Here is a 12,336-nt window from a genome sequence, read left to right as displayed (position 1 = left end):
CAACACGATCATTCAAATCGGGATGAACACGAGAACTTGGTCTTGCGACTTCTCTTCATCAGTAGTTCAGCAGGGGAGACTCCGGTAAGTGTGTGAGATCTTGTCCTGTAACTAAGCAATGTGTGAGACAAACGAGTCTGCAATGAACCCTGAGTTACACGTTTCATGTTCTGCTTGATCGTTTGAACAGCACACTCTGCTTCACTATTAGAAGCAGGTTTGAATGGGGCTGACCTCACATATTTAATACCATTGAGTTTCATGAACTCTTGAAACTCCAGACTTGTGAAGCAAGATCCGTTGTCGCTCACAACAATGTCAGGCAAACCATGAATAGCAAACATGGCACGAAGGCTCTCAATGGTAGCTGTGGACATACTGGATGACATAATAATACATTCTATCCACTTTGAATATGCATCCACCACAACAAAAAACATCTTTCCCAGGAAAGGACCCACAAAATCGATGTGGATCCTCGACCATGGTTTAGATGGCCACAACCAAAGACTCAGCGGAGATTCCGTTGGTACTTTACTTAGCTGCATGCAAGTCTTGCACTGATGCACACATGATTCCAGATAAGAGTCAATTCCAGGCCACCAAACATGTGCCCTGGAAATGGGTTTCATCATGACAATGCCAGGATGAATGCTATGTCGTTCATGCACAAATTTTTCTTTGCCTTTCTTGGGCATGACAACACAACTGCCCCACAGTAGATAATCTGACTGAATGGACAGTTCATCTTTGTGACGGTTATAAGGTTTGGTCTCATCACACATCTCCATGGGTATTACAGACTAATCACCACTGAAGACACAACGTTTTACAACCGATAACATAGGGTCATGGCTGGTCCAGATCCTAACTTGTTGAGCAGTGACAGGGGTACCTTCACTCTCAAAAGCCTCCATTACTAAAAGTAGATCTGCAGGTTGAGGCATCTCCATATCTGGTGTTGGCAAAGGCAGACGACTCAGTGCATCGGCACAATTCTCAGTGCCCGGTCTGTGACAAATAACATTCATAGGCAGACAGCATCAATGGATCAATGGCCACCTCTGAATGCGAGACGATGCATTGGTATCAATCCCTTTGTTTTCCAAAAACAATGAAATGAATGGCTTGTGATCCGTTTCCAGTTCAAAGCGAAGACCAAACAGGTACTGATGCATTTTTTTTTACCCCATACACACAGGCCAAAGCTTTTTCTACCATGCTGTAAGCTCTTTCCGCTTGTGACAAACTTCTCGAAGCATACGCAACAGGTTGTAGTTTACCCGACTCATTTGCTTGTTGGAGTACACAGCCAACCCCATATGATGAAGCATCACAGGCCAATACAAGACACTTACACGGATCATAGTGAACCAGCAGCTTGTTTGAACAGAGCAGATTCTTAGCTTTCGCTGGGGTGATACACCCCAGACCCAGTTGTCGCCTTTTCTGAGCAGCATGTTCAGTGGCTTTAGTAAAGTGCTCAATCCGGGTAAAAAATTACCGAAGTAGCCCAAGGAATGAACGCAGCTCCATCACATTCTGAGGCCTGGGTGCATTTTTGATGGCCTTGGTTTTCGAATCTGTAGGCCTGATGCCACCAGCAGTAATCTTCCTCCCCAGGAATTTGACTTCAGGTGCCATGAAGACACACTTTGAATGTTTCAGTCCGAGTCCCACTTTGTCCAGTTGGTGTAGAACTTCCTCAAAGTTGTTCAGATGTTCAGCAGTGTTGCGACCCAGAATGTCTTCTTGAAACACGACAGTTTTAGGGATGGACTTTAGTAAACTTTCCATATTCCTCTGAAATATGCCTGCAGCTGAACTAATTCCAAAAGGACATCTGTTGTAGACAAACAGTCCTTTACGTGTGTTGATGCAGATAAGTTTCTGAGAAGTGTCGACAAGCTCCTGTGTCATATAGGCCGACGTCAAATCCAGTTTAGTGAACGACTTTCCACCAGCTAGCATGACGAACAGGTCATCAGTTCTCGGTAACGGATACTGATCCTGTTTCGAAAATCGGTTAATCGTAGGCTCCACAAATCCTGACAGTGCCATCACTCTTCAACACAGGAACAATAGGACTGGCCCACTCGTTAAACTCGACCGGTGATATGACCCCTTCACGTTGGAGTCTGTCAAGCTCAATTTCAACCTTCTCCCTCACCATATAGGGAACAGACCGAGCTTTATGATAGACAGGCCTTACATCAGAATCCAGATGAATTTGCACCTTGGCTCCCATAAAATTTCCAATGCCCAGTTCAAACAAAGAAGGAAACTTCTTCAGCACTGCAGCACATGAAGTGACGCTTTGATATCGTTCCAATTCCACTTGATTTTCTCGAGCCAATTCCTGCCAAACAGCATTGGACCATTGCCTGGGATGATCCATAATGGAAGATCATGAACCACGCCATCATATGACAACTTGACGACTGCAATGCCAATCACCGGTATGCGTTCCTTAGTGTAAGTACGCAACTCGACATTGACTGGACTCAGCTTCGGCTTCACCGCCTCAGTGTCCCACAGCTTGTCGAATGTCCTTTGGCTCATTATCGACTGACTCGCACCCGTGTCCAACTCCATCGATACCGGCATGCCATTCAGTTTCACATTAACCATTATTGGCTGGCTCTTTCCCAAGAACGAATACAGACCATACACTTCCTCCTTGGATTGTGCATCCGGGCCAGCACCAGACTGGTCATCATCACCAATGTGATGAGCGGCAGGCAGCATGCTTGATCAGTTGTGGGCACATTCTCTGAAGATGTCCCACTTTGGAACAGCCGTTACAGATGTACTGCCTAAACCGACACCGATGTGGCTGATATTGCCCCCACAATGCCAACAGGGTGAAATAGGATTCGTACCAGTTGGCAGACTTTGAGCAGCTACAGGTTTCACGTAAGCAGTTGAGCAGGTCCTGCCATAAGCAGCTCTGCCAGACGCCGACACAATCTTGTTTACAGTACTTGCCATGGAGCTCCGACTTTTCGATGATATATACCTCAAATTATCAGTCGTCATGCATGCCTTTGCAGTCGCGATGGCCTTGCTCAAATCCAGCGTCTCTGCAGCCAATAACCTCCGGAGAATCACATCATGGTTGATGCCCATCACGAAGAAATTTCGCAGCATGTCTTCCAACATGGTCCCAAACTTACATGGCTCAGCAAGACGTCACAGGTCAGCAACGAATCTCGACACATCCTGGCCCACAGCACGAACATGTGTGTAGAAGTGAGAGCGTGATATGATGATCCCCTCATTTGGCTTGAGATGGTCACGTACCAAATCCTTGTATTCTTTGTCTGTTGGATGGGCAGGCGAGAGCAGATTCTTCATGAGACCATATATTCTTGAACCACAGTGAGGAAAACCGCCCAGCGCCTAACTGAGTCATCCTCCCCCGCCATGTTGTTCGCCACAAAATACTGATCCAGGCGGTCAATAAAATCCGCCCAATCTTCGCCATCCACGAATCTCTCCAGAATTCCAATAGTGCCCATTGTGCATGCGAAGGCTTCTTAAGTTACCTCGTCGCCAAATGTTAAGTATATAATGACTCAAAAGACTTGTTACTGTAAACTCACTCAGGTGTAAACCTGGTCCTCTTTATTTGCGCCCAAGCTGGCTACAAGACATGGTACCAGCACTTATATATCAGGGCCCGCACACACGCGCGTACAGCCCGATGACCTCCGACAGTGGAGCCCCTGGTGTCTAGTGACCCCAAGCATCAATACATGACAACTACAAACATGCAACCTTTATGCGACAGTGGCAAACATATTACATAGAAATATAGAAAATAGGTACAGGAGTAGGCCATTTGGCCCTTTGAGCCTGCACCACCAATCAATATGATCATGGCTGATCATGCAACTTCAGTACCCCATTCCTGCTTTCTCTCCATACTCCTTGATCCCTTTAGCCGTAAGGGCCACATCTAACTCCCTTTTGAATATATCTAACGAACTGGCTTCAACAACTTTCTGTGGTGGAGAATTCCACAGATTCACAATTCTCTGAGTGAAGAAGTTTCTCCTCATCTCGGTCCTAAATGGCTTACCCCTTATCCTTAGACTGTGACCCCTGGTTCTGGACTTCCCCAACATCGGGAACATTCTTCCTGCATCTAACCTGTCCAATCCCGTCAGAATTGTGTGTATTTCTAAGGGGTCCCCTCTCATTCTTCTAAATTCCAGTGAATATAAACCTGATCGATCCAGTCTTTCGTCATATGTCAGTCCTGCCATCCCAGGAATCAGTCTGGTGAACCTTTGCTGCACTCCCTCAATAGCAAGAATATCTTTCCTCTGATTAGGAGACCAAAACTGTACACAATATTCCAGGTGAGGCCTCACCAAGGCCCTGTACAACGACAGTAAGACCTCCCTGCTCCTATACTCAAATCCTCTTGCTACGAAGGCCAACATGCCATTTGCCTTCTTTACTGCCTGCTATACCTGGTTGCCAACTTTCAATGACTGATGTACCATGACACCCAGGTCTCATTACACCTCCCCTTTTCCTAATCTGTCACCATTCAGATAATATTCTGCCTTCCTGTTTTTGCCCCCAAAATGGATAACCTCACATTTATCCACATTATACTGCATCTGCCATGCATTTGCCCACTCACCTAACCTGTCCAAGTCACCCTGCAGCCTCTTAGCATCCTCCTCACAGCTCACACTGCCAACCAGCTTAGTGTCATCTGCAAACTTGGAGATATTACATTCAATTCCTTCGTCCAAATCATTAATGTATATTGTAAATAGCTGGGGACCCAGCACTACCCCACTAGTCACTGCCTACCATTCTGAAAAGGACCCAGTTATTCCTACTCTTTGCTTCCTGACTGCCAACCAGTTCTCTATCCATGTCAATACATTACCCCTAATACCATGCGCTCTAATTTTGCACACTAATCTCTTGTGTGGAATCTTGTCAAAGGCCTTTTGAAAGTCCAAATACACCACATCCACTGGTTCTCCCTTGTCCACTCTACTAGTTACATCCTCAAAAAATTCGATAAGATTTGTCAAGCATGATTTCCCTTCCATAAATCCATGCCGACTTGGACCGATCCTGTCACTGTTTTCCAAATGCGCTGCTATTACATCTTTAATAATTGATTCCAACATTTTTCCCACTACCGATGTCAGGCTAACTGGTCTATAATTCGTTGTTTTCTCTCTCCCTCATTTTTTAAAAAGTGGGGTTACATTAGCTACTCTCCAATCCATAGGAACTGATCCAGAGACGAGAGAATGTTGGAAAATGACCACCAATGCATCCACTATTTCTAGGGCCACTTCCTTAAGTACTCTGGGATGCAGACTATCAGACCCTGGGGATTTATCAGCCTTCAATCCCATCAATTTCCCCAACACAATTTCCTGACTAATAAGGATTTCCTTCAGTTCCTCCTTCTCACTAGACCCTCGGTCCCCTAGTATTTCCAGAAGGTTATTTGTGTCTTCCTTAGTGAAGACAGAACCAAAGTATTTGTTCAATTGGTCTGCCATTTCTTTGTTCCCCATTATAAATTCACCTGATTCTGACTGCAAGGGACCTACATTTGTCTTCACTAATCTTTTTCTCTTCACATATCTATAGAAGCTTTTGCAGTCAGTTTTTATGTTCCTTGCAAGCTTACTCTCATACTCTATTTTCCCCCTCCGAATGAAACCCTTTGTCCTCCTCTGCTGAATTCTAAATTTCTCCCAGTCCTCAGTTTGCTGCTTTTTCTGGCCCATTTATATGCCTCTTCCTTGGATTGAACACTATCCCTAATTTCCTTTGTTAGCCATGGTTGAGCCATCTTCCCCGTTTTATTTTTACAGGGATGTACAATTGTTGAAGTTCATCCATGTGATTTTAAATGTCTGCCATTGCCTATCCACCGTCAACCCTTTAAGTATCATTCGCCAGTCTATCCAAGCCAATTCACGTCTCATACCATCGAAATTACCTTTCTTTAAGTTCAGGACCCTAGTCTTTGAATTAACTGTGTCACTCTCCATCTTAATGAAGAATTCTACCATATTATGGTCACTCTTCCCCAAGGGGCCTCGCACAACAAGACTGCTAATTAATCCCCTCTCATTACACAACACCCAGTCTAGGATGGCCAGCTCTCTAGTTGGTACACTCCAGGAAATCCTCCTCCACCGTATTGCTACCAGTTTGGTTAGCCCAATCTATATATAGATTAAAGTCACCCATGATAACTGCTGTACCTTTACTGCACGCATCCCTAATTTCCTGTTTGATGCCATCCCCAACCTCACTACTACTGTTTGGTGGTCTGTACACAACTCCCACTCGCGTTTTCTGCCCTTTGGTGTTCCGCAGTTCTACCAATACAGATTCCACATCATCCAAGCTGATGTCCTTCCTTACTATTGCGTTAATCTCCTCTTTAACCAGCAACGCTACCCCACCTCCTTTTCCTTCCCGTCTATCCTTCCTGAATATTGAATACCCCTCGATGTTGAGTTCCCAGCCTTGGTCACCCTGGAGCCATGTCTCCGTAATCCCAATTACATCATATCCATTAACAGCTATTTACGCTGTTAATTCATCCATCTTATTACGAATGTTCCTCGCATTGAGACACAGAGCCTTCAGGCTTGTTTTTTTTAAACTCTTTGTCCTTTTAGAATTATGTTGTAATGTGGCCCTTTTTGATTTTTGCCTTTGATTTCTCTGCCCTCCACTTTTCCTTATCTCCTTTCTACGTTTTGCTTCTGCCCCCATTTTACTTCCCTCTGTCTCCCTGCATAGATTCCCATCCCTCTGACATATTAGTTTAAACCCTCTGCAACAGCACTAGCAAACACTTCCCCTAGGATATCGATTCCAGTCCTGCCCAGGTGCAGACCGTCCAGTTTGTACTGGTCCCACCTCCCTCAGAACCGGTTCCAATGTCCCAGGAATTTGAATCCCTCCCTGCTGCACCATTCCTCAAGTCACGTATTCATCTTAACTATCCTGCTATTCCTACTCTGACTAGCACGTGGCACTGGTAGCAATCCTGAGATTACTACCTTTGAGGTCCTATTTTTTAATTTAACTCCTAGCTCCCTAAATTCAGCTTGTAGGACCTCATCCCGTTTTTTACCTATATCGTTACAGTCTTTTGCAGCGTACATTAAAAGGCTGGAGTCAAATCAATGTCAAAACAAAAGATTTTCTTTCTCCCATCAGAAGTTTAAAATAAAACTTCTAATATTTGAGAGTTTCCTGGTGACCCAATGTGGGACTAAGCCATTTGAAGATGGAAGGTTCCAGGTATAATCCCTGGTCTGCCTTGACTTAATATTCTGAACCAGAGTAGCTGAAAGGCACAATAATTAGCTTCAACGCCCCAGGCTCTGGGAGCGGGGAAAGGAGGAGAAAGTATGAATCACCTGGTGCTCCTGCTGGAGATGGTTATCCAGCTTGGCTGCAATGTTTCCCATGGTCAAACAGATTACGGAAACTCGCTGTTCACACTCAAGCATGAAAAATGGCTGTTTGAACAAGATACCGAAGGGCTGTTGGGTAGCTATGGAATCAAACCCTAGCAATGGTTTAATACTATCAGGAGAGGAGGGGAGAAAAGGGGAGTTAAACAGAAGGGGCAGAATTAAGTAGCTTATAAAGAGAAATAAAAATGCAGGCCAATTAAAATCAAAATGACTCAAATACTCTTATGTAAACTCAATGAAAAAATTAAAGATCATGAAACTCAAATATTTGTTGGCGCAGCATTTTAAACAGACGATATTTGTAACTGAATTCAGAACTTACTAATGGAATGATGAAGCTTTGTGTCAGTTCTAAGAAGTAACGTCTAAGAATTGCACTCTGTGCTTCCGAAGGCCGCTTTTGCTGTATGCCCTGAAGTGATAAAAATAAAAGAAGTTGTGGACGTGCACCAAATTGAACGGATGCAAAGATTTCAATTTCAAAACAAATTTTCAGACTTCGTTCGTAAAGTTTAATGATTATTTTATACAGTGAATTCTTTCCATATGTTGAGACAACAAAAAATAGCTTTACATTAGATGCATATCTAAAACGATACTATTGACTAAGCCCACGTCTAACTGAGACCTGGGTAGTATTTGCGGATATGAAATATGCACAAAATGTATTTCACATTACTTACAAGCACCATCTTGTAACAAATTTCCAAATCATATTTTATTCAAATTTCATACAAGCTGCATGGTTCTGTGACTTTCCTCATTTAATTCAAGTTTTTATGATGAATTGTACACAACAACCACAAGTATAAAGGAAAATGGCAGAAAAGTGAGTTAGTGCTTTCACCTCGGATCTGGGATGGAATCCAGGTCAAACTGAGGGGAAGAAATTCTTTGACCCAATATTAAAGATTTTGCAGGAAATAATTATGGGCAGTCTCAACGCAATCCATGCCACAAAATTGCCTACAAATGGCATTAGACTGGCATTTTCACTGAGGCTGGAGTGGGAAAAAAAAACAATTCAAATTAGTACTGTAACGATTACTCTTCTGAGGCTGGGATAAGTGAGGGACATTTCTTGAGGCAGAGTAGAGGAAACTACTCAGGATGTGGGCCATGCGCCATAGCTCATAAAAAGTAATTAAAGAAAGAAAAGTAACATTGGATGATTCACCCATCAAAGCCTACCTTTTGCACTTGTTTTATTATCTCCTCATCTCGGCTCAGGAACGTTTTATAGGAAGTATACACGCCTGCAAAAATACATGGCAATTATTGCAGCTGATAGAGGTCAAAAATATTATCTTACCTGTCCAAAAGAGTAAAGTATAACTGTTTAATGCTGCACCAAAAAGTTGTGTCAGTAAAAGGAAAAGCTGTGCAGTTTTGTTATAAAAAAATGTCTCACCTAAAACCCGACCCTTCTTATTGTTGTACTGATAGACTTGCACAGACAAAGTTTCTATTCTAAAATCTAATAATTGATTCTATAGCACATAGCTCATGCATTGCAGTGGAGGAAACAAAAATATCCAACATTCAAATATCACTCCGACACCAATCAAAAAAGATATTCTAGGTCACAAACCCAAGGGACATGGATAAAAACTAAGTTGCAGTCTCAGTAGAAAGCAATAATGTGATAAATCTCTACCAATAGGCAATCGACTTGCTAATGGAGGGCCATATACACAATTTAACATTTGAACATAACTGCTCATTTTACTCCAACATGGGACTGGGGGTTGTATACTATTATGGATTGAGGACTGGTTGTCAGACAGAAAACAGAGTAGGAATAAATTTTCAGGTTGGCAGGCTGTAACTAGTGGGCTACCACAAGGATCAGTGCTTGGGCTGCAGCTATTTACAATCTACATCAATGATTTGGATGAGGGGACCAAATGTAATGGGCCTGAAATTCGGGTCAGAGGCTTTCTTCGGACGAACACTGCCGACCCGAGAATTTTGACGAATTTACCTGGTGGTCCCGGAGGCGCCTGCGATTGCGGTGGGGAGGTCTTCTCTTCCCACGCTTCGGAGCATGCTCTCGTCCTCGAGGTTCGGACACAGAGGGTGTAGTCACATGTGACTGCACAACCAATCAGGTACAGTATGCTCATTAATAGCAATGAGAACTCGGTATCTACGAGTTCTTATTACTATTAATGAGAAAAAAAACCCACACACTAAACACAACATAAAAAATAAAAAGCACACCTTACAATTAAAGTTCATTAAATGTTTTAGAAAAAAAATTAGATTTTTTGGAATTTTATTTAAAAGTGTTTTAATGGGGTTTAAAATAAACTTACCTTAGTGAACGGGGATAAAAATAGTGTTTAATTTTAATTTTTGTGTGTTTTAAAACTCATGCTGGTAAAAGTAGGCAATGCGCCTGAAAGTATTCAGGACATTCGCTGGGCAAATATCCCAATCTCGCCCGCGCGAATGTCTTCGCATCGGTGATGTGGTGATCTGTCAAGCCAAAACTTAACAGATCGGAAAAGACTGTTTTCGGCGCATGCACGTTGCGCACCGGAAACCGGCTTTTGCGGGGCTTCGTCGGGTCCGCACGTATTCCGTATAGACCCGGCGAGGCCGGAATTTTAGCTCCAATATATCCAGGTTTGCTGATGATGCAAAGCTAGGGGGGAATGCAAGCTGTGAGGAGGATGCAAAGAGGCTTCAAGGGGATAGTGACAGGATAAATGAAAGGGTAAGAGCATGGCAAATGGAATTTAATGTGGCGAAATTATGCACTTTGGTAAGAAAAATAGAAAGAGTATTTTTTAAATGATGAGAGATTGGGAAATGTCAGTGTTCAGAGGGACCTGGGTGTCCTTGTACACGAATCACTGAAAATTAACATGCAGACAAGAAAGCAAATGGTATGTTGGCCTTTATTACAAGAGGATTTGAGTACAAGAGTAAAGACCTCTTACTGCAATAATATAAGGCCTAGGTGAGACCACAACTGGAGTATTGTGTACAGTTTTGGTTTCCTTACCCAAGGAAGGATATATTTGCCATAGAGGGAGTGCAACGAAGGTTCACCAGACTAATTCCTGGGATGGGGGGATTGTCCTACAAGGAGAGATTGAGTAGACTTGGCCTATATTCTCTCGCATTTACAAGAATGAGAGGTGATCTCATTGAAACATACAAAATTCTTACAGGGCTTGACAGGGTAGATGCAGGGAGGATGTTTCCCCTGGCTGGGGATTCTAGAACCAGGGGTCACAGTCTCAGAGTAAGGGGTCAGCCATTTAGGACTGAGATCAGGAGAAATTTCTTCACTCAGAGGGCCCAAGTTTCGGGATGTGCCTAAAACGGCACAGCCCCAACCTGGATGCCCGTTTTTCGTGCCACAAAGTGCACCTAAAAAAAACTTCCACATTCTCCGGCTCCCTGCTGGTCCTCTTGAGCCGGGCGCAGTGCAGCACGAGCTGTTGGGGGCGGAGCCAGGTCCCTGTGCTGAAAACAGTGCTGGGACCTCTGCACATGTGCGCGCATGTGCAATAGCTCCAGGGGCCTAAAACTCTGTGGGAGGGGCCCGAAGCACGCAGCCCCTAGCCCTGGCCGAATGGCCTCACTGGGGCTGCGTGAATAAGGCTCCTCCCACGGCCAGCTCCTGCTTCCTCCCGACCCGACTCGACTTCCGCCTCCCCGGACCTCCACGACTCTCTTCCCCTCCACCCCCCCCCCCCCCCCCGGACCTCCGCAACTCTCTCCTCCCCGCTCGACTCTCTCTCTGCCGCCCCCCCCCGCGACCTACCTGTAAATCTAGCCCGAGGTCTTGGGCCTGGCCGTTCAGCCTCCTTCTCTCCCTCCCTCCTCCCCTCCCTCTCTCCTCTCCTCTCCTCTCCTCCCCTCCCTCCCTCTCTCTCTCTCCTCTCCTCTCCTCCCCTCCCTCCCTCCTCCCCCTCTCTCTCTCTCTCTCCTTTCTCCCTCCCTCTCTTCTCCCTCCCTCTCCTCTCTCTTCTCCCTCCCCTCTCTCTCTCTCTCTCCTTTCTCCCTCCCTCCTCTCTCTCTCTCTCTCCTTTCTTCCTTTCTCCCTCCCTCCTCTCTCTCTCTCTCTCTCTCTCTCTCTCTCTCCTTTCTCCCTCCCTCCTCCCTCTCCTTCCCTCCCTCCCTACCTCCTCTCTCTCCTTCCCTCCCTCCCTACCTCCTCTATCTCCTTCCCTCCCTCCCTACCTCCTCTCTCTCCTTCCCTCCCTCCCTCCTCTCTCTCCTTCCCTCCCTCCCTACTCTCTCCTTCCCTCCCTCCCTACTCTCTCCTTCCCTCCCTCCCTACATCCTCTCCCCTTCTCCCCCCCACCTTCTCTTTACCCCCCCCACCCCCCTTCTTCCCTCCCCCCCCTCGCTGTCAGAAACACAGACACTGACAGAAAGAGAATGAGAGACACACACACAGACAGACAGATAGAGACACTGACAGAGACACATTGGGGGGACCGTCCCAGCACGCTGTTGGAAGACTCCCGGTGCTGCAGTCGGTAAGTAGAAAATGTTTTATTTATTGATTTTTAAATTTTTTTTTATTTTTTATTAATTTTTTTTGATTGATTTATTGGTTGATTTATTGATGTATTTATCATTTATTATTGATGATGGCTCTTTATTTTTGTAAAACTGAAGTGTTTAATGTTTGTAAACTTCCCTTTAAACCCCCCTCCCCCCCATTCCCTACGACTAATTTGTAACCTACGCCTGATTTTCTAAAGTGTAGACAAGGTTTTTTCGAACGTACAAAAATCTTCACTTACTCCATTCTAAGTTAGTTTGGAGTAAGTTTTCACTGCCGAAACTTTGAAAACAGGCGTAAGTGGCCGGACAC

The 12,336-nt window shown here is 44.7% G+C and overlaps 1 protein-coding gene across 3 annotated transcripts in view; it reads right to left on the bottom strand.

The window, feature by feature from the left end:
* The window catches only part of dennd6aa (DENN/MADD domain containing 6Aa), a 142,655-nt gene that overhangs the window by 10,736 nt on the left and 119,583 nt on the right, over positions 1–12,336 (bottom strand). For all 3 annotated transcript variants that reach the window (XM_070895269.1, XM_070895270.1, XM_070895268.1), the window contains 2 exons: positions 8,685–8,749; positions 7,816–7,905 (listed from right to left, as the gene is read on the bottom strand). In XM_070895269.1, coding sequence (XP_070751370.1) covers positions 7,816–7,905; positions 8,685–8,749 — 155 coding nt within the window. The remainder of the gene's footprint in view (positions 1–7,815; positions 7,906–8,684; positions 8,750–12,336) is intronic.

The sequence above is a fragment of the Pristiophorus japonicus genome, chromosome 12, assembly GCF_044704955.1.
Source record: "Pristiophorus japonicus isolate sPriJap1 chromosome 12, sPriJap1.hap1, whole genome shotgun sequence".
Lineage (NCBI taxonomy): Eukaryota > Metazoa > Chordata > Chondrichthyes > Pristiophoridae > Pristiophorus > Pristiophorus japonicus.
Note: the sequence above shows the minus strand (reverse complement) of the source record. Positions and strands in the feature narration are given on the sequence as shown.